The 22,941-nt window shown below is 38.8% G+C and overlaps 1 protein-coding gene across 3 annotated transcripts in view; it reads left to right on the forward strand.

The window, feature by feature from the left end:
• Positions 1 to 22,941, forward strand: part of LOC122553113 (calcineurin subunit B type 1) — a 69,901-nt gene that overhangs the window by 42,012 nt on the left and 4,948 nt on the right. For 2 of the 3 annotated variants that reach the window (XM_043696664.1, XM_043696663.1), the window contains 2 exons: positions 13,211 to 13,387; positions 22,417 to 22,476. In XM_043696664.1, coding sequence (XP_043552599.1) covers positions 13,211 to 13,387; positions 22,417 to 22,476 — 237 coding nt within the window. Of the gene's footprint in view, positions 1 to 12,977; positions 13,024 to 13,210; positions 13,388 to 22,416; positions 22,477 to 22,941 lie in introns of those variants that run through there. The other variant, XM_043696665.1, reaches the window with a different exon arrangement.

Genomic DNA, 22,941 nt, shown 5'->3' on the forward strand with positions numbered 1-22,941 from the left:
TTCCTTTTTAAAATATTTTGAGGGGGTCTGACCTGGTCCACAACAATGGACATTTTTGTTAATATCTGTGCAATGAAAAGTGCTATATGCCTTGTATATCAGTTGGAAGGATCCAAGTGCTAAAACAATTTTACTTTTACTTGCAGTTGCAATGCTAATATCTGTATTGAGCCTCTCTGGAGCAGTCAGAAATTAGCTTCTTGCAGAGTAAAAACTGGCAAGTGACACATTGAGGTTATAATATAGACTGGGATTTTGAAAAATGACAAATTGGAATGGGTATTAAAAGGTTGACATGATAGGCTTAGCTGTACTAAGGAATGGGGGGTGCACATAAATGTACAGCAATAATGTGTGAGATATCGTGGATTTCATATTTGGCTATTTTTAGATGTCACACTTGAAGTATCCTGTCCTAATAAAGCTACTGTAAAGGTTAAAGTATGTAACTCCATTTCCAAGCTGATAGTCTGTCTATCTAAAGTAAATTTCTGGTCTGGCTGTCTTTGTAATATAATGTCTGATATAATGGATGATCTGATTATGACTTTATTTCTATTTTTGTTAGCTCCTTGATGAACCCTGACTTCCTTGTAGATCAAAGATGTAAGGCAGACCTGAATACGTGAAGAGAATTCTAAATACAATTGATCCTCAAATTCTGAAGGTCATCATGAATGGGAGATCCCTTAATGTCCCCTAAGTTCTAGATAATTCTCCTGCCAAGTGGAAGCACCCTCTCGGCATCTCTGCTGTTTATCTCCTCTGAGCCTTTCATTAGAGCATAGAATAACAAATATGAGTCCAACCTGCTGAACCTTTTCACATAAGACAATCTGTTCACCTCTGAAATTAGCCTAGTGGACTTGTATTGGAAGCCGTTCAGACCCATGTATCTTTCGTTTAGGTGAGCTAAACTGTGTATGCTTCTGTAAGTGCTATCTCATCAACACTGTTTACGGTTGTACAATGATTCCCTACTTTACCTCATCTGTCTTGCACTAAAAGCCAACATTCCATTTGCCTTCTGAATTACTTGCTGCATGTACATACTAACTTCAATGAGTCGTGTACCAGGACGCCCGGGTCCTTGTGTACTGCAGTATTCTGCAGTGTCTCTCTATTTAAATGACATGTTGCCTTTCAATTTTCTTTGTCAAATCCACAAAATATTTGTCACTTGCATTACCACTCAATATCCCTTTGCAAACTCTTTGTATTCTCCTTTAAACTTACTTTCCTATTTGTCTTTACATCAAGAGCAAATTTGGCTACAGGAGTGGTAGGTTTAACTTTGAGTAAAGGTTGGACAGATTGTGTCTGTATTCATTAGAGATTGGAAGAATTAAGACTGTTTTGCTGAGTTGATTTGATGTGGTGGATGCTGAAAGGATGTTTTTCCTTGTGGGAGAGTCTATAACTAGAGAGACAGCTTTTTCTTAAAAAGCATTTTAGAACATTTGGGGGCTTATTTTAAGGTGAGAGGAGAATCCTTTTTTTTTAAAAAAGGACATGAAGGGTAACTTTTTGGAATCATTCATGTGTGGAAAGAATTGTCAGAGGCAATGGCGGATGTAGGTACAGTTACAATATTTAAAAGGCATTTTGGATCAGCATGTGAATAGAAGAGGTTGGAAAGGATATGGGCCAAACGGGATTAGTTTAGCTTGGCAACATGTTCAGTATGGACTGGTTGGACCAATTGGTCTGTTTCCATGCTGCATGACGTTATGATTCAGATTTTCTTTGAGATTAAGATTCTGAGGAATTCCTTTCTCCCAAAAAAATCTGAATATTCTGATGACACCAGTGGACAGAACTGCCTCCTTTTGTTAGGGATATGTCAGGGGTAGGTGGACTTATGGATTTGAGACCACAATCAGTACAGACATGATCTTATTGAACACTGTCAAGATCAGGTGCTGAACAGCCACATTTTACTCCTAATTAATTCATATATTTGCATGCTGTTGACTAAGAATTGATCGATTTTCCTTTGAAGATCTAAAACTTGAATACATGCTGACGTAACTAGTTGTTGTCAGGAACAACCACTTAATACCCATTCTTACAAACTTAGGTGAAATTTCTATGCTGTAGAGGAAGCATTGTCTGCTAATCTTTGTGGACACAGACTATGGTTAGTCAGTTATGCTACTTTAACAGGTTTAAAAGCTATTTTATGCAGTTTTAAGCGGAATTGCCAATTTGAAGTCTAGAAGCTATTTTGATATCTTATTTGCAGTAAGAAGTCATTTTATTTCCACCTAAATTAGGAAGAATATGTATTAAGTGGTTGTTCCTGACAACAACTAGTTACCTCAGCCTGTATTCAGGTTTCAGATCCTCATCTTAATATCAATTTCAAAGTTGATAGTTTTGTATCTCGTGCCTAATGAACTAGCCTTAACCCCTTCAGAATATTTAGAGATGCCAGACTGTAACCTTTTGTTTTAAAGGTAAATGTAAAGGATTGCATTCCAGATGCAATTTGATTGTTTTGCTTTAAATCCAGTAGTTTGAACACAGTTTATTCATCTACTATAGTTAAAACACAACAAATGGACGAAGGAATTGGAATAATTTAACTCTATTGGAAAGCTTAATAGATTAATACAGTAACTATTACTAATTAGATGTTCCAATATAGTAACATCCCATAAGCACAACCTTGACAAAAGGTAAATTCAGAAAATAGATTGGAGTTCAAATGAGATGGCAGCTCAGGAGAAAAAACCCTCAAATTCTGAGTGTGTCTAGCAGCCAGGCGAGATTTCTTGCAGCTTCCTAATCTGAGACCCCAACAATAACTATTTTTTTTAAAAAAAAACTAAACTGAAAATCCTGGTTCTTTTGAGCCACACCCATCCAGGTTGTTTCTTATGTTCCAACTTGCTAAAAATCCAGGGCCCCTCAAGCTATTTACTGTCGTGGCTATAGTAGACTGCTCGGTAGCTCTGTCTTTAAGAAAAAGAAGTTTTAAAAGGTCAAAATAACCTTTTCAAGCCATGGTATAATCACAAATGTTCTATTAAATTGGATGGGAACAGTTGTATTTATCGATTAGTGCACACCCCTGTAAGGTGTTTATTTAAATTCCTTTCCAAAACTTGTTAGTTTCAGAGTTGGACATGTTGCATTCTGACCAATTCACATTTCACAAATTTGATGTTGCCAGTTGTTGCTCTGAGAGGCTGTGGCATTTTCCTGTAAGTTTTTCCCTGGCTGCCTTGAATTTTGGCACAATGTGGAAGTAATTGGATTGGCGATCCCAAATTTAATGTCAGGCTGTAAGCACTGACTGCTAATTTAGCATATGAATCTGGTTTTACTTATACTTCCACAGTGGGCCCTTTATCCTAAGAAACCTTAGAGATATCCCTTCTTCTGGGACTAACCCAGGATATACCGTGGCCCTCTGAAATTCACTTGAATTTCCTGATGTTCCACTTATCCTCCAAGTTGTGAAGCTTTATGGGAAGCCTACCATTCGTTTGTAGCTAAGTGATTCTTGAACTTCTCGTCAAAGATACTTTATTTTTAAAAAAAAATGTGGATTGTAGGTGTTGACTGGGCCAGCAATTAATGCCCATCTCCAATAACCCTTAAAGGTGCCAATGAGCTGCTGCCTTGAAATGTGTAATTTGTATATATGGTAGGTACACCCACAGTGTTTTTAGGAACACTGCACTACATTTTGTAGGTGGTACACACTGCTCCTACAATGCTGAATTCTATGCCGTCAAATGGATTGTTTTGTTCTGGGTTACTTGAGTAATGGGGCTGTTTCCATCCGTGCAATTGAGGTGTATTCCATTACTTTCTCGGCTTGTGCTTTGGTGGTGGTGGAATGGATTTCAGGGGTTGAGAAACGAGTTACTTGCTACAGAGTTACCAGCTTCTGTTCTGCTCTTGTAGCTACAGTATTTATATAGTTGGGCCTGTTCAATTTCTGTTCAGTGGTAACCCTCTGTTAATGGTGAACAATGTTTAGCAAAGTTAAGTACCTGTAATACAATTGAATGTCAAGGAGTGATGGTTACATTCTTTTTGTTGGTGTGTGATTGTCTGGCACTTGTTTGAGCAATAGTCCAGACCAAACTTGCATTTCACTGCATTCACCAAATTAACTTCTGGTTTTCACTTTGATAACTATAGACTCTTTACTAGCTTTAACAAGGCAAATCCTACAGCCTGTTTTCCCCTCCAGTTCTGTCTTCAAACTGGACATGAACATTGACCACATTCCATGTAATGAATGAAGTTAGTATTTTCTCTGCTTATAGTTCAGGCTTTATTAACATTTACCACCTCTTTTTTTTTTTCTCTCACGCGCTCTCTCAACTCTGGAGCTGCCACTTTGATGTCAAAGCTGAACTGTTAACTGTGTGCTTGCTCATAGTCTCTGCCCTAGGGTTCCCCTCAATCCATCTCCACGATAACGTGGTATGCTTTAGGATGTTTAAAACAAAAATGCAAACTAATCACCTTTTTTGTTATTCAAGTAACTTTTTTGATTCTGTCACCTGTGTGAATAATTTATGTCCAGTGGAACTTACAACCTTTTCTAGAATTATTATTGGTCCTGGCAAGGGACTCTTATTCAAATTGGGCTTGAATTTATTTTAAACTGGGAGCTATATAAAATATTTTCAGTATTTTATTGGGATAAATGTCCTCCTGGCTCTGTTGAGCTTGAGATATGCCTTTCATTGTTAACAGTATCTTTTAATTCTAATTAATTCAAGCTTGTTTGATTTTTGCATTCATTTGAGGTGTATATTCATTTCTTAATAGTGTTTGCATTTATTTATCTTCATTATGATTCCTAAAACTAAAAAATTACTTTAAAGTGTTACATGTGAAACTAGCTTTTTGCAACACTGGATAATGCAGATTTGATTTAATGTTTTTTAAAATCTGGATATTTTCATTTTCCTTTTAAAAAGGCTGGAAATTGGAGGAGTTGCAGCACGCTCATCATTGACTTGGAGAGAAAACTAAACTTCACACTAATTTTCGTATAGCAGATAATTGTTTTTGTCTGCATACTGCAAGTCATGTGCCCAGTGTAGGATCTTTGGATGTATCAAGTGTGATGCACTGAAAAACCTTTTCTGGTACTGCAGTTCTTAATTTACATAGACCCCTGTTGAATGGAGTTGCAGCCAGGATTGAAGTATGCTGATTAACTTCACAATTAACCTGCACTACAGTAGAAAATCAGTACTGTTAAGACAGCACTCAAAGATCTATCTTTTAGCAAAGGAGTGCTGAGGATTACCTATCACTAGAAATACTTTGATTACTTCAGTAATCAGATGGAAAGTGTTCAACAGTGCGAATAGCTACTGGATCAACCAGCAATCATCCACTTACAATTTTTATTTGAACAGATTTTAAATTTGGGGGAGATGTTGCTATTTCCAACAAAGAATTATGTGCCTTCACCCGTAGGCCCCTCTGTTCTACAACACTATCCTAGTCCCTACCATTAATTGTATAAGCGAAACCCTGGTTGTATCAAAATGCAATACCTTGCAGTTATCCAGCTTGAACTCCATCTGTCATTTTCAGCCCATTGACCCATTTGATCAAGATCCCTTTGTAATCTGAGAAAATCTTCTTCACTGTCTACTATTCCACCAAACCGACTAAGCATGCCCTCCATCAACTCATCCAAATCCTTTCTGTAAATGACAACAAGAGTACCCAGAACCGATCCCTGTGGAACACTGCTGGTCATGGGCCTCCAGTCCAAAAAGCAACACTATTTACTCTGTCTCTTGCCATTAAGCCAATTATGCACCCACTTGGCAAGTTACTGATTAGGCTACCATGTGGAACCTTGGTCAAAGGCTTTACTAATGTCTACCACACTGCCATCATCATTCTTTTTGGTAACTTTCGCAAAAGAACTCAGTCAAATTTGAGAGACATGATTTTCCTTTCACAAAGCTATGCTGACTATCCCTAATCAATTTTTACCTCTTTAAATGCCTGTAAATCTTGCCTATTATAATTCCCCCCAACAACTTACCCACAACTAAAGTCAGACTCACTGATCTATAGTTCCCTGGTTTCTCCTTCCAAAGTTTCTTAAAATTACATCATTAGCCACCCTCCAGTCATCAGGCATCTCACTTGTTATACATGCTGCAAATATTTCTGCAAGGGGTCTCTTACTTCCCACAAAGTTCTGGGATACGTTAAATCAGGTCCCAGAAATTTATCTACCTTTTTATATGTTTAAGACCTCCTTGAACTTCCTCTTCTGTCATCTAAACTGTTTTCAAAACATCAATATTTATTTTCCTGAGTTCTCTAGCCTCCATTTCTTTCTCCACAGTAAAACCTGACATGAAATATTCATTTCGTATCTTTCCCCATCTCCTGGGGTCCTGTGCAAAGATAGAATCTCTATCTTTATTCATCCATTGTTCCTTAATCTTACCAGCTTTCCCTTTTCATTCTAACATATTGCCTCGAAACTCTTGTCATCACACTCTTGAACACCTTCCACTTTGCAGGTGCCCTCTTACCTGTAAACTGTCTACTCCAATCAACTTTTTAAAGTTATTGTCTCATACCATTAAAACTAGCCTTACTCAAATTAAAAACTTGAATTTTTATGGAAGGCGTATCCTTTTTCCATAACGATTTTGAAACCAATATCATTATGATCACTAGTTTATAACTGGGTTGGATTGGGATCCTCAAATATTGAATGGGCATGAAATTGAATTTTGATTTAATTTTTCAATTGTGCTGCCAGTTGTTCATAGAAGAAATTACTTGTCATATAGTACTTAGCCACCAGGACCAGAAGGGTCCCATCCTGACTTCCTGTTCTTTCATATTTCACTTTTAGTGAGGATTTTGAGCTGGCCTCAGCTTTACTGGTTGGGCAGGCTAATGAATATGTCTTTATCCAATGCTGAAAGTGTGGTACGGTGGCTCAGTGGTTAGCTCTACTGCCTCACAGCATCAGGGACCTGGGTTCAATTCTACCCTCGGGAATGTCTGTGTGGAGTTTGCACATTCTCCCCATGTCTGCGTGGGTTTCCTCCGAGTGCTCAGGTTTCCTCCCACAAAGATGTGCGGGTTAGGTGAATTGACCATGCTAAATTGCCCACATAGTGTTCATGGATGTGGAGGTTAGGTGCATTAGTCAGGGGTAAATATAGAATAATAGGGTAAGGGAATGGATCTGGTATGTTACTCTTCGAAGGGTTTTTGTGGACTTGGGCCAGATAGCCTGCTTCCATAATGTATGGATTCGATGTCTCGCTTGGGTCAGGTTAATTTCAGATTTGGCTAAAATAGTATCGATGGTGAAGTATTTGTCAGCATTTGTATTTAGGCTTGATGATGATCACAGGAGGTCCATGCCAGTATGATATTCTGCCCACAGATATGCTGTAAGGAGAGAGTTGGGGAAAAATAAGTGAAGTCTGTTGGACAGATTTTGTTCCAAACATATATTTGACTGGGTGCCACATCTTGATTCCCTGAGTGGTGTGCCTGAATCTGACTGACTTCCCCATGAGTACTAATGCTATGACTAATCGCCCCAGTAGCAGGTTCTGCAGCTCAGAACCTGAACCACCACCACCACCAACAGTCATGTGACTCTAGAAACATGACTGATTTGGCAAAAGGTCCTGCCCCTCGCCCTGTACCACATGTGCATTACTCCCCAAACCAGTACCGGTCTCTCAGCACCTGAAATAATGTGGTCACCCTGGACGAACTCCATGGGACAGCAACCCGACCCCACCACCCCAGATTGATCTGCATGTAATAGGAGATGAAATGCATGTTATTTAAACAACTAACGACGAGTCTAAAGTCTCTCCACTCACGGGTGAAGGATACCACTAAACCACCCTCCAATCACAATCGTGACTTCGAAGGAGTAGAAAATGTGTCTTAATCAGAGACTGGGAAAGGCCAAAGTTGGGACCCTGCTGGAAAGTACTGTTCAGGGTGTTGCTCCAACTGTAGTGAAGGCTAAAGGAAAGGATAGCTGGATTCATCCTGAGCAACTGTGAACGATGACAGAGGAGGAGGAGGAAAAAGACCAAGAAGGGCTGATTTTTTTAAAAATAAACTTTAATCTGTACCTCTGTATAGCCAGCCCTGCTATTGATACTGTATGCCTCTACACTTGTCTGCAGTAAGGTGACCAGATGGATTTGTCAAGGGAAATTACCATTATGGTAGGACTAGCAGGATATGTCTACTTCTGTTCAACTAGGCTCTTGAAGGGAGGATTAAGATTTGCAGTCGGGGTAGACATAACCAGGCCATCATTTGTGCAGGGCAGACATTCTCATTTGTACCAATAAGCAAGGGAGCCCATTTGAGATATGGAATGTGACTAAAATTGATTACTGTAATAGACTGTCCAAACTGATCGCAATTTGGTCCTGCACCAAAGAAGTCTGTGATAATTCCAGTGTTGGCATTGGGGCTGCAAGTTTAAGTTTACCTGCCAAAGGGATCGCCTGGAAGGGAGAGACCATCACCTATTGTATGAAGGGAAGTGCTATAGTGAGGCCCTAGAAGTTAACCCCTCCCTGCTGAAGGAAAATTATATGGTGGGAAGGCAAAAGAGGGAAACTCCCCAGTAACCACCTGGAATACGAAGGAAGCTTCACTGGTCATGGATGAGGATGTTGGAAGTGTTCATCTGCAATGAAAAAACTTCTTGCCTTTACCGCTCCTGCCACCTTCACAACTGTGACGGTGGCAGGACATGCAAGATGTAAGTTGCCCTTGCGACAGATCAGACAGATCAGATTGTGTTCTCTTCAAAAGAAGGGAACAGCTACTATGTGGAAAAGTCAATGAAAGATTTAGTTGCAGAGTACTTCAGGAATGATGACTGGGTTGACAGTCAGTGGGGTTTATGGAAGGGAAATTGTGTTTGAATCTACTGGAATTTTTTGTGGATATCATTGGTACAGTTGACTGGGGGAGCCAGTGGTGTGACTTGGGCTTTGAGAAGGCTTTTAATAAGACCCCATAAGAGATTAATGTGTAAAATTTAAAGCACATGGCATTGGGGGTAGCGTTCTGACTGGCAGAAAATTAGGAAAGACTAGGAATAAGCAATCATTTTCTGAGCAGCAGCCAGTAGCTAATCAGTGTTTAGAACCCAGCTATTCACTGTATGTGTTAATAATTTTAATGAGGGAACTGAATGTAATATCTTCAGGCTTGCAGATGATACACAACTGGATGGGTGAACTGAGAGGAGGATGCAGAGATACTTCAGAATGATTTGGACAACTTGAGTGAGTGGGCAAATGCATGGTGGTTGCAATTAGTGTGGATAAATGTGAAGTTACTCACTTTGATAACAAAACTAGGCAGCAGATTATTATCTGAATGGGGAAGGGTGAGATGCAGTGGGACCTGGTTGTCCTTGTACACCATCCACTGAAAATAAACACGTAGGGTGCCGCAGCTCGTGAAAAAGACAAATTATATGTTGTTGGTCTTGGTGAGAGGATTTGAGAACAGGAGCAGGGATGTCTTGCTGCATTTGCATTTGTATGGGGCCTGGAATATTGAGCATAGGTTTAGTTGTCTCATCGGAGGACGGAAGTTCTGGCGATGAAGCAAGTGCAATGAAGATTTACCAGACAGATTCCTGAAATTACAAGACTGACATATGAAGAGAGTGTGGATTGGTTAGGACTGTGTTCACTGGGGTTTAGAATAATGAAGTATCTCATAGAAATCTAACAGTCTGAGGGTAGGCCAATTAAGACTGAGATGTGGAGATTTGTTTTCACCTGGAATGTGGGGAGTCTGTCACAGAAAATGAAGAGGAAGTGAGAATAAGGAATGAGTTGGATGATCGGGCGGTGCTGAGTTTTAGCAATTTGACATTATAAATATTGACATATTTCCAAATCAGGTTGGTAAGTGGTTTGTTGGACGAACTTGCAAGTGGTGGTGTTCCCAAGTATCTATTGTCCTTTCCTTTTTTTTAAATCAATGATTGAGAGTTTGTAAAGTAGTATTAGAGGAACCTGGGTGCATTTCTGCAATGCATCTTGTAGACAATGATGTGGAGGTGCTGGAGTTGGACTGGGGTGGACAAAGTTTTTGATTTTAAAAAAAAAATTTTCTCAAACACTGGATTATAGTCCCAACAGGTTTGTTTGAAAGTATAAGCTTTCAGAGCACTGCTCCTTTGTCAGGTAACTAGTGGGGCAGGATCATAACGCACAGAATTTATAGTAAAAGATAAAAGTACCACACAACTGATGCGGTGTTTTAAACAAACTTCGATTGCTGTTAAGTCTTTAATCACTGAGAATGGAGTTGTAGGTTTCGATTTGATTTAATGTGTAATTCCTAGAACTACTTTCAAGTCATAGTCCTGAGATAACTTAAAAGTTTTATCAGTATGAAGAAAAAGTGACATCTCAGCTCAGATAATGCATTAAAGGTGTTAGGTTAGAGTCTGTTGTGCACACTGCTACTATGAACAATCTTATTGGAATGCTTGAATGTTTTTGAAAGGACTTTGAGTATGGCTGTAATATTATTTGTTCAAAAGGATTTTGAGATTCTAATATTCATCCTCCCTAGTAGGATCTGGATTGTCGACTATTTCTGACAGGACTGGTAACTAGTCAAATTTGCTAATGTCAACTGCTTGTTTTAATTTGCTTGAATGATATTAGCCATTTGTAACAATGGTGTGAGTAAGAATCATTTAGTGTCCTGCATTCCTTATGATTTTGTAGTTGTTACTCCAGTCAAAGTAAATGTTACAGTACAGGAACAGGCTCTTTGGCCATCTAAGCCTGCGCCAATCCAGATTTCTCTAAACCTGTCACCTGTTTTCTAAAGGTCTGTATCCCCCTGCTCCCTGTCCATTCGTGTATCTGTCTAGATACATCTTAAATGATGCTATCATTTCTGTCTCTGCCACTTCAGCTGGTAATGTGTTCCAAGTACCCACCACTGTGTAAAAAACGTTCCACGCATATTTCCCCTAAACTTTTCCCCTTGCTTCGAGCTTAGACCCCTAGTAATTGAGTCCCCCACGCTGGGAAGAAGTTTCCTGCTATCCACCCTGTCTATACCCCTTATGATTTTGTAGACCTCAATCAGTTCCCCCCTCAACCTCTTTCTACTCATCCTCTCTTCATAGCTAGCATCCTCCGTACCAAGCAATATCCTAATGAATCTCCTGTGCACTCTCCCCAAAGTATCCACATCCTTTTGGTAATGTGGCAACCAGAGCTGTACTCAGTATTCCAAATGTGGCTGAACCAAAGTCCTATGGAACTGTAACATGATCTGCTAACTCTTGTACTCGGTACCCCAGCCAATGAAGGAAAGCATGCTGTATGCCTCCTCGACCAATTTATTGACCTGCATTGCCGCCTTCAGGGAACAATGGACCTGAACACCCAGATCTTTCTACATAGTTTCCTCAGGACTTTTTCGTTTACTGTATAGTTCGCTCTTGAATTGAGTCTTGCAAAATGCATCACCTCACATTTGCCCAGATTGAACTGCATTTGCCATTTCTCTACCCAATTCTTTAATCTATCTATATTCTTCTGTATTCTCTGAACGTCCTCTTCACTATCTGCTACTCCATCCATCTTAGTGTCATCTGCCATCTGGTTGCAGAGGCTTATGTCATAAATTATCCAGTTGGATTTTTTGTTTCAAAGTGCATAGCCACTTCCAAATGTTTCTCTATCATGTCATGTTTTAGCCTTTTTGTATGGTTTTGTAATAGAAGTTGATGTTGAAGCAAGATATATCATTTATATCAACTGGCACAATTTGCTGGCTATTGGTCTTAGATTAGATTCCCTAGTGTGGAAACAGGCCCTTAGGCCCAGCAAGTCTACACCAACCCTCTGAAGAGCAATCCCCCCCCCAGACCCATTCCCCTACATTTACCCATGACTAATGCACCTAACACTATGGGCAATTTAGCATGGCCAATTCACCTAACCTGCACATCTTTGGACTGTGGGAGGAAACCCACACAGACAGTCGCCCGAGGCTCTGGTGCTGTGAGGCAGCAGTGCTAACCACTGAGCCACCGTGCCGCACCTCTTAACTGCTGAGCTTCACCACATCCATTTGAATGATTGACGACTAGATGTTTTGCTGTTGTGCGCAATTTCCTGCTGTGAGCTTAGTGGGATCTTTGGAATTTGTCATTTACTGAGAGCTGTCAAGGGTTGAGGGTCGAATTGTCCTTAACCCTTATTGCTTCTCCATTTTAAATATCTCTTTTTAGATATTTTTCAATCAACAAAATGTGCAAGGGAGTGCATCAGTCCATTAAAACAAACATATGTGAGGGTAACTGCATAATCTATTTTGATCTCCTCAGTGTTCAGCTGATATAATTAATATCTTAAGGTGAGCATGTTTTCTTTGTTTGAAACATCCCTGATCCTTCACTTCCTCTTGTCTTCCAAACAGGACCACCCTCCTCTTGCATGAGGGGTGACGGGAGGGGTGGGGCTAGGTTTTCATGGCTTGTCATGTATCTCCAACAGCCTGTATCTGTTCTGAAATGTCTGGTCAATCCATGGTCTCATTTTTCATGTTTCATTTTAGATGTTGCTTCCTTCTATTGTTTGTGAAAGGCTATGGATTTGAACAATATACAGTCCAAACTGTTCTTGTACATGGAATCAAAAGTGTCTAAAGTATAGAAGCTGTCATGGTGTGTTTGATCTGAAAGCACCAAGTCCATTCAATCATTAAACAAAACAATGTCCAAATCTCTACCTGCACTGGCTAAAGATTAATTGGCTTTTTGTTCGCTCAAATGCACGAAAGCCAGACTCCTCAACTCCTTGGATAGAACAAGGATTTGATTAATCTCTGTAGCAGCTGGGTCATATGACAATCGACTGAAGCTTGGAGTTAGTAACCAATGTATTGTCTGGGTCTGCTGTCAGCATTGCACCAGCAGAGACTGGATCAAGATGGCTAAGGCCAGGGCAAGCAAGAACCTGGGTGAGCAGCATGTTAAAGAGCTACTTCTGAATTTAGATTGGCATGGAGAGGAACATTTGTATACCTGGAGTTTGAATCTTCATCCATCCTATAGTTTTGTGAAGAAAATGGAGCTACTTTCCAACTCCTTTTGGTGGTTACAGCGTTGTATGCAAAAGATATTAATACACCGATTTTATTTTTTCAGTTGATGCTGATGAGATTAAACGGCTAGGAAAGCGGTTTAAGAAACTGGATTTGGACAATTCTGGCTCATTGAGTGTAGAAGAATTTATGTCCCTACCCGAGTTGCAACAGAACCCTCTAGTGCAACGGGTTATAGATATATTTGACACCGATGGAAATGGTGAAGTTGACTTTAAAGGTAAGGTCCTTTTCAGCAATTAAGTTTGAAAACGTTTTTGAGCAAAATGTTTAATTTTCAAAAAGTTTTAGTTTCGTGTCTGCATTTCTGCTTGCTCTTTAAAAGGAAACCTATGAATATAAAGTGTTCATGTAAAAATTATATTATTGCATTGCTTAATAAATAAATTCAAGTTGTTTGTTAACATTACTCAAGAAAGGTTTATTATGTTTAGAATTTTCTGCATAGGAAAATGTGCTTACTGAAATTAAGAAGATAAAACATATTATTCATCTAATTTTGAAAATCTGGTTTGGAGAATTTGTACTGCAGACCTTAAACTAGAAATTCCAAATTTAAATTATTCAACTGTTGAAGCAAGGTGTTTAATGTTAGGGAAATGGTGATAATTCATCAATGATTCATCTTCACTTTTATTTACCCTTTAATGTGAGCTGTGTATTGAATCTTAATATACTAATAAGGATTCAAGCTTAATTTATCGTTTGTCAAAATTGTATTGTAAGGCACATTTTTCAGTACTAAAATAGATGAGTATGTATTAACAGAGCTCCATAGAATTAATACGTTCTCAAGCACATAATTCAATGTGCCACAAAATCAAAAGCATCTTTTTAGTACGAGTGCAATTGTTTAGTTACCAAGTATATTGTTCTATGTTCTATATATGTTAAGTACATTAGTGTATCTGAATTTTTAAACATAGCCGTTGGGAAAGTCATGGATTTGGGACAGTATTTAATATTTTATCACCTATTCCAAGAATATTTGATGGGCTTTCTGGATATCCTTTAAAATTATATTAAATTTGTATGATTTGAGTAAATTGAATTTGTAATATTTAATATGTTGGTAATTTCAGCATTGCACCTTCGATTTCAAAAGGTTCCAATCTGTGTATCAATTTTATACAGTTGAGCTGCTAAATTTCAAGTGAAGTATACCAATTTTTAACCATGCCTATTTTATCAACATCCCTATTTCATTTCCCTATATTTTGCAATGTAGCAATCGAGTTATAATTTGATGTACAAAACAAATCAGATTTTGTTTGATAAAAGCTAATTAAAAAATAGAAAAATGAACAAACTGCTTCAACACTGATTGTAGATGTATTAGGTTTTATCATTGGAAACTTTAAAATCTTTAACAATCAAGTTAAAACTCTGAAGATTAAACTTTTTTTTTAAAACTCAAAATAGATTAAAAATTGTTTGGGAGATGGGGCTCTTCAGGATCAAAAAATAGTTGTATTCCATAGGGGAAACTTTCTTGCTTCAACTTGGCTCCTCTGTTCAAATGATTGAAACATAAACGTTGTGATTACTTCAAATACAGTTTAATAGAAACAATTTTTTTAAAACCATGCCTGAAATTGTGCAAATGCCAAGAGATATGTCACTGATTCGGTAAACCATATTTGCCTGTGCTTTAATTATTTCGGGTTGGTTAGCTTTGTTAGCTGCACGCTGGTTTGTAAGGCAGAATAATGCCAAGAGTGTAGATTCAATTCCTACTCTGAGGTTACCATGAAGGGCTCTCTTTCTCAAACACTCCCCTTGCCTGACGTATGGTGATCCTTGGGTTAAACAATCACCAGTTATCTCTGTGTAATAAGAGGGAAGCCCTATGATCCAGAAAGAACTATGGGACCTTTTATCTTTTATTTATGTCTAGAGATCAATTCAGCTAATTTAAGAATTGTTTATCAGACATTGATGCAAGTTTATATTTGATGCAACTAATGGAATATTTCTTCAGTTGTTTTGTCTCAACTTGTTAAGTTCATTTCACAAATGTTCCTTTACCTATAATTTCCTAGATTTAAAGGAATGAATAGTGTCTTTTGTTTTTCTAAGAATAAATCTATCTTCAGGACAGGTATTAGAAGTACAGTTTTAGTTCAGAAGTCCTTAATACAAATTGACTTAAATTACTCAAGTAGTTTACGATTGTAAAAGGAGCCAGTTTCTCCCAAAAAATTATGTTCTGAGTGTTAGATTTCTACCCAGATTGAGATGTGACTGACAAGTATAGTCAGTTTGCATCAGCCTTAAGCTGGTTTCATCTCCCATCTGGTCATGTGAAGTCTTTTGATGTAATTCCCTGAGACCTTGAATAGGATTTAGTTGAAGGTAATGTAAAGCTCCACTTCCATGGTTATAAAAATAACACTCAATAATCTGAGCTTGACGCACAGCAAGGGATAGCCTGCCTTTGTTTGACATTTTCTAAACCGTAAATAGTTTAGAATGATTTGCTACATCATCTGGCAGAATGTTTGTTAATTTTGGAATGTTAGGTGCAATAGATATTACATTGGGAGTCCTGACGTTTGCTGAATGAAATGCTTAGGTGATTCCATAGGAATAAATGGTGAGGGTTTGCATTTCACCATCTCCATAAGGATGTTGAATATAGTCTTAAACTTATCAACTTATTCTATCCTACTATATGAATGCAGCAAAGTACCATTATTATAACATAGAGGAGAAATTAATTTGCTTCAAGCAACTTTCACTCAAAGGTGCAGGCTCAGGTCTTCCTTTTGGTTGAGGCGTGGGTGAAAATATGGTTGCGATTGGCAGAATTTATTTGAGGTCCTTTTTTAAAAATGGATGTTTGAGGAAATTGCTGCAGTTAGTGCTTCTAAGTGTTACTTTTACATTTAGGGTAAACTCTTTTAGGATGGACTTGTTTAAAGAAAAAATAAACCTACCACATTAACAATTCCACTAAATGTGGTGAAAACATTTTAAACCTCTTAAGGTAATACTGCTAACAATTTTATGCAAGTCAATGTTTAAATATTTCAGGTGTACTCGTCCTGTTCTCCTTTTTTCTCTGTGAATGTTTCCAAAACATTCAAGATGGTGACCTCGAGCCAGTTCTGTAACGCTGTGCTGAATTTTCTACTGAAGGATACTAACATTGTAGTATCTATTTTGGTATAAATTGTCTTAACTGAGGAGGTAGGAATGTCTCCAGGAGAGTAACACCATACTAGTGAAGCAGATTGCAATGACAATGTCAAACCAAGGACAAGCAGCATCAGATTTTTTTTTTTAACTTCTCAGGCTTGTCGTGGTATTTGTATAATGGACCCATTGATGTGTGATAATCCTAAATGAGCTAGTGTAATTTGTAAGGCAACAATTATCTAAGATGTACTGCAGTGCATTGTGCTACTTACAAGGTGCTGCTTGATCTGTAAATGACACACCTGTATTTCTTTTAGTCCCTCTTTTTTTTTCCTGCACCTGCACAGTAGTTCAGGATAGATATTGTGATTTAGTGCGTGCATGCATGCATGACGCTCAACCTAGTGGTGGTGTTGCCACATGTGCAGTCTTTCTCTATTTGTATTTTTTAAACTTGAAATTCTGTACTTTCTATTCCAGTACTAAAATCGTAGAGGTATACAGCATGGAACAAACCCTTCAGCCAACTCATCCATGCCAACCTGATTTTCAAAACTGCACAAGTCCCATTTGCCTGCATTTGGCCCATATCCCTCTAAATCTTTCATTTTATATTTTACTATCTGCTTCCCTGTTGACTTTCAGATGACTGGCCTCTGCAGACTGACAGTCCTGGATGATTGAGCTTTTGAGATGTGAAATTGCTAATATGGGATGTAAATTTGCTCGCTGAGCTGTAGGTTTGATATCCAGATGTTTCATTACCTGGCTAGGTAACATCATCAGTGGCGACCTCCAAGTGAAGCGAAGCTGTTGTCTCCTTTCTATTTATGTGTTTGTCCTGGATGGAGTTCCTGGGGTTTGTGGTGATGTCATTTCCTGGTTTTTCACCCCCCCCCCCCCCACCATCAATCACATTGCTAATGAAAACATCATGAAGCTAGTGGACCTGTGCCTCACCACCCACTTTCACCTTCAACAACATAATCTACAAACAAACCAACGGCACACCCATGGGATCTCCGCTATCAGTATTTATAGCAGAAGCGGTAATGCAGAGACTAGAACAAACAGCCCTACCAACCATCAAACCAAAAATCTGGGTCCACTATGTAGATGACACCTTTGTCATCACAAAATGAAACAAGATAGAAGAGACATTTAACATCATCAACAACACATTCACAGGCATAAAGTTCACCAAGGAGGAAGAAACCGACAACAAACTCTCATTCCTGGACGTCACAGTCAAAAGAGAGGACAACGGAGGACTACAAACCTGCGTATACAGAAAACCGACAAACACTGACCAAATACTTAACTACACCAGCAACCATCCCACCCCTCGGAATCCTAGTAGCACACAAACCCACCAACATACTCAAACAAAAACTAACAAACTTAAAAGACCCAGTACATCCCATGGACAAAACCAACGTTATCTACAAAATTCCATGCAAGCACTGCCACAAACACTACGTAGGACAAACAGGAAGAAAGTTAGCCAGGATATACGAACACAAGCTATCCACAAAAAGACACGACCCTCTCTCCCTCGTAGCCCTACACACGGATGAAAAAAAAACACCATTTTGACTGGGATAACACCTCTATCCTGGGACAGGCTAAGCAAAGAGATGCCAGAGAATTCCTAGAGCACTCCAACCACAACGCCATAAACACACACACAGATCTAGACACCATCTATCAACCCCTCAGAAAATGAACAGGAAATGACATCACCACAAACCCTAGGAACCCCATCCAGGAGAAAGATATAAATAGAAAGTAGGAGACAACCGCTTCGCTTCATTTGGAGGTTGCCACTGATGTTACCTAGCCAGGTAATGAAACGTCTGGATATCAAACCTACAGCTCAGCGAGCAAACCTACACCCTAAACCTCAACCTGAGCTACAAACCTTGCAACTGCTAATATATTGTCCTGTTTCAGTTCCATAATGGGGAATGGTGTTGCTCCTTTTCAATGAATATCTGGTATAAGTACTTGAAAAAAGTGGTTTTCTTTAAAGTATTTAACATTGTTACAGGCATGCTCAAAGCAAGAAACACTTTGGCTTAAATTTGAAAAACATGGCCCCAAAGGGCTTGTACAGGTTTTGTCCGTGATGAGCTCATCAGTTGCTGTAATTAGTCATATGCTGAATTTGGTTCACTTGGGCTCTGAGGGATCTGTCTTATTCTTTGACATTCCCTTTGTTTGAGACAGTTACTTACACTGTATACATTTCTTTCCCTTATCCACAGGCGAGGCTACAGTTTGCGTTGTTATGGATTATTTGGAATCTTTCATCTTAGGTAGAATTTTGCATATAGTTGACATGGTATTTTGAGCATTGGAATTATGTAAATGTTGAGCTAGCTGATATTTAATTGTTTAGAAGTACGGAAGCTTAGTTTTGGTCAAAGAGACATGCTATTGAAGTTTTTCATCTTGCCCTCATTAGGACAGAATCTCAAGAGTATCAAATCTCGGGGCAACATCTCACCTTGTATGAGAAGATTGTTTGGTTGGCACATGGAATTTGATTCTTAGAGGTGTTACCATAGAGAATATGCCAAGGAATAGTTAACTACCAACCTTTCATTTAAACTTAAACCAGGCAGCTCTGCTTTGGTCAAGGTATTGCCATGGTAAATACACAAGGGAATATTTGGCCCATAAGCTTTTGTTTATCTGCAAAGGTGCAAGTGGACTTGTTAATTCTGTTTGCAAAGATTAGAGCCCCGCATGTGAATATGTGGCTACTAATATTTATACCAATTTAAGTATTCAAGTTCCAACAAGTGCAACTTGTATGTACTTGAAAAATTTGGATAACTACCACATAAATGCCGGTTATAACATTTTGGTTTTACAGGCACCAAGATACTGCAACTTACATTTGAGTTCATGTTTTCAGAAATTGGTAACTGATGTAGTGTTATATTATCTTTAATCTTGGATTATTGCATCACAGAATTGGTATGATGCAATAAGAACCTGTTAGCTCCTTGTCTGTGCCAGCTCTCCAACATAATGTTTAGAATATAAAGAGTGTCAGGGCATTCCTAAGAGGCAGATCAGGAAGGCAAAGAGAGTATATGCAATAGTTTTGAAAATAGGGTTAACGATAATCATTGCTCACTCCTTTTGAGAGTAGCAGTTTGGGATATTATGTGGAGGTTCTACAGGATGTTATTGAGGCCTATTCTGGAGTTGTGTGCACAGTTTTAGCCTCCCTGTTATAGGAGGATTTTATTAAGCTGGAGGGGGTTCACAAGATTTTTGAGGATGTTGCCAGGAATGAAGGGTTTAAGATATGAGAGACCCTGCATAGGCTGGGACTTTTTTTCACTAGAATGTAGGAAATTGAGAGGTGACTTTATAGTGGCTTATAAAATAATGAAGAATATAGGTAAGGTGAATGGCAGGTGTCTTTTCCTGAAGGTGGAGGATTTCCAGACTAGGGGGTATATTTTTCAAGGTGAGAGAAAAGAAATTTTAAAGACATAGGCAATTTTTTTGTTTAAACACAATGGTTCATGTGTGGAATGAACTTCCAGAGGAAGTGGTGGATACAGGTATCATTGCAATGTTTAAAAGACACGTGGATAAATACATGAGCATCAAGTGTTTAGAGGGATATGGCCCAGGCAAAGGCAGGTGGGACTAGATTGTTTCTGATAGAGTCAGCAGGGATTGGTTGGAGTGGAGGATACTCAGTGACTCGTTTTTATATTTTGACTGAATATTGAACAAAACCAGTGCCTGAACTCCTCCTCAAAAAGATGTCAGCATTTTTAACTGGGAGAAATGTTGAGTAGCTAGTGTATTTATTAGGTCTGGAAATTAATTGATGGACTAAAAAAGCAAGGGTGATGTGAGAAAAAGCATTTTCACTCGAGGTAGCAGTTAGATTGCACTGCCTGGAAGTGCGGTAGAGGAAGGCTCAATTTGGGGCATTCAGGGGGGCATTGGATGGTTAATTGGAGAAAAAATAGTAAGCGAGGGCATAGTGAGAAAGCAGGTGGTTGGCACTAGATGATTTGAATGCAGGCATGATGGACTGAGTGGGCTTTGCATCATAAGACTTCTGCAATTCTTTGAAAAGTTTGAAATGTTGAATTGGGTGAGTGAAATTGAAATGAGTTGTTGAATTTGTCTGAACTTTAGGGTACTTTCTGCCTCTAATTTTGTTTGTTGGTTCTGTGTGGCGTGTTTAAAGTGGTCTCTCCACATCCAATACAATGGACTCCCTACAGTGTGGAAACAGGCCCTTCAGCCCATCAAGTCCACACAGACCCATTCCCCTACCCTATATCTACCCCTGACTAATGCACCTAACACTATGGGCAATTTAGCATGGCCAATCCACCTGACCTGCACATCTTTGGACTGTGGGAGGAAACCGGAGCACCCAGAGGAAACCCACCCAGACACGGAGAATGTGCAAACTCCACACGGGCAGTCACCAAAGGCTGGCATCGAGCCTGGGACCCTGGTGCTGAGGCAGCAGTGCTAACCACTCAGCCACCGTGCCGCCTTATGTGTAGATTAAATGTTGCACTTCAGTCATAAGCAGCATCAAAATGTGCAGGTGCTATAATTATAATTCTAAAAGTTTCAAATCCTAACGTACCATCCTGCAGAAGGTTTGACAAAATGAGTCAAATAGTTTGAGAGTTAATTTGGATGCTATCAGTCACTGTTTCACTTTTGTAATTTAAGTGTAAAAGACAGGACAGCAGGAATAAATGGTTTTTTTTTCCACCTCCTTGGGTTGAAGGCAGTAGTTCTTTGCCAAAGCTTGCTTTGTCAGTAACAATTAACTGTTTTACAAACTATCAGACCCTCTAGTTGGAGAATCAAGTCACTGCTGTGTGGTTCTGCTAATATGATTTAGTGAAAAGGTTGTGTATGGAGGAGCAGCTTGTAAACAGCAGGGTGTGTGCATTCAAATTTGCCCAATGACTGCAGAACTGCTTGACCATTGGAATCAGGAGGGCCTGAGTGTACATTCCCCAGCCTATAGTTTGTGACTGGTGGCTCTGGACTCTGGAGTGGCATAGGACCCAACTGAAGCCCCTGTTAAGAATGAGCTTCCTTGAATCAATTTGCATCCAACCAATTTTTAAAATATTTTCTGTTCAAAAAGTTGTGAAATGCATAATTGTTCTATTTTAATTTCACAAAGGCAGGCTTTAAATTTAATATCTTGTTGTGTTTGTGCAGTGCTGAAGACAATTAGACTTCGAGTAACCAGACAGTATTGTTATAAGTAGGGAATAGGACATCACTCCCTGTTGTTAATGTGCAATACAGAAAACTCTCCTCGTATTGGGCAAAGGGACTTCAGATATGTTTGGCAACAGTTTTTTTTCATAAAAGGCCATTCTTCAGAAGGTGTGATGTATTTTATTGTCATTGCTACAACTTACTGAGATTCAGCAAGAGAGTGCACTCTATACCCTCCAATGAAAAATAACCATCCATCTGCATAATTGATAGTTAAGGTAAGATAAAACACATGAAACAGTCAAAATGAGTGAAGCAGTCAAGATGAGAAACTGGTTGCTCATTTGTTTGCATAAATTTATGCATGCTCAGTTTGGACTCAATGCAGTATTTGTTCTTCATGGAATAGTTTTCCAAGATGTTTCTCCACCCATATGTGAATGTGTGATGAACGCTATCAGTTCACCAAGGAGGAAGCTTTCCTTAAAATAAGGGTTAAACTTAGATTCAGTTTAACCCTTTTAAGTAAAAGCTGGTCTCTTAGTGAGCAAAAGGGAACCTCTTGTAATGCACTGGTAGTGTCCTGAACCATGGACTGGAAGGCCCGTGTTCAAGTCTCACCTGTTCCTGAGGTGTGAAAATATCATCGCTGAACAGGTGAATGAGAAAAATGGGTTAAAGTTAGCTAGAATACGATGCTAGTTTGAAGACTCCCTGAATTTGGATGTTGAGTATAATAACCATGTATTTACAAAGCATTTTGAAACAATTGGAATGCAATGTTTGATTATTGTTTAAAAATGATTAGTTTCTTTTGTGATTGGTTGTTTCAAAGTATCAACCAACTCTGTTATGGAATTGTTCTTGTAGAGTTTATTGAAGGCGTCTCCCAATTTAGTGTCAAAGGTGATAAAGAACAGAAATTGCGATGTAAGTATGATTTTAGTGTACTTGAATTTTGAGTGATTAATGCATATTTCCTTTGACTGCATTGCTTATTGTTTGGTACTGAAGGTAATTGAAATATTTGTGGACTTAACCATTTAAAGTTCGAAAGAGGATAAAGCCACTCCATTTTAATTTTAATTTTGAACCTTCTGGGTATTGATTGACCTAAGCTGAGTGAGAAGTACTCTTTTCCCCTGATCCAGGAAGCCAGTGAGCTCAAGCCCAACTCTAGGGATGTGAACACATAATTTTGACTGCCACTTGTGTAATAATATTCAGGAAGTGCAGCATTATTAAAGTTATAGCCAAGTTTACTTTCAGTTGCCAGGAAACTCAACTCTGGAATTCCCTCCGTGTCTTCCTTAACCCTTTACTTTTCTCCTTGAAGATATTTTTTGTTTGAAACACAACCTCTCTGCCCAAGCTTTAGTTAATCTGACTATTTTA

The sequence above is a fragment of the Chiloscyllium plagiosum genome, chromosome 9 (genome assembly GCF_004010195.1).
Source record: "Chiloscyllium plagiosum isolate BGI_BamShark_2017 chromosome 9, ASM401019v2, whole genome shotgun sequence".
NCBI classification, from domain to species: Eukaryota; Metazoa; Chordata; class Chondrichthyes; order Orectolobiformes; family Hemiscylliidae; genus Chiloscyllium; species Chiloscyllium plagiosum.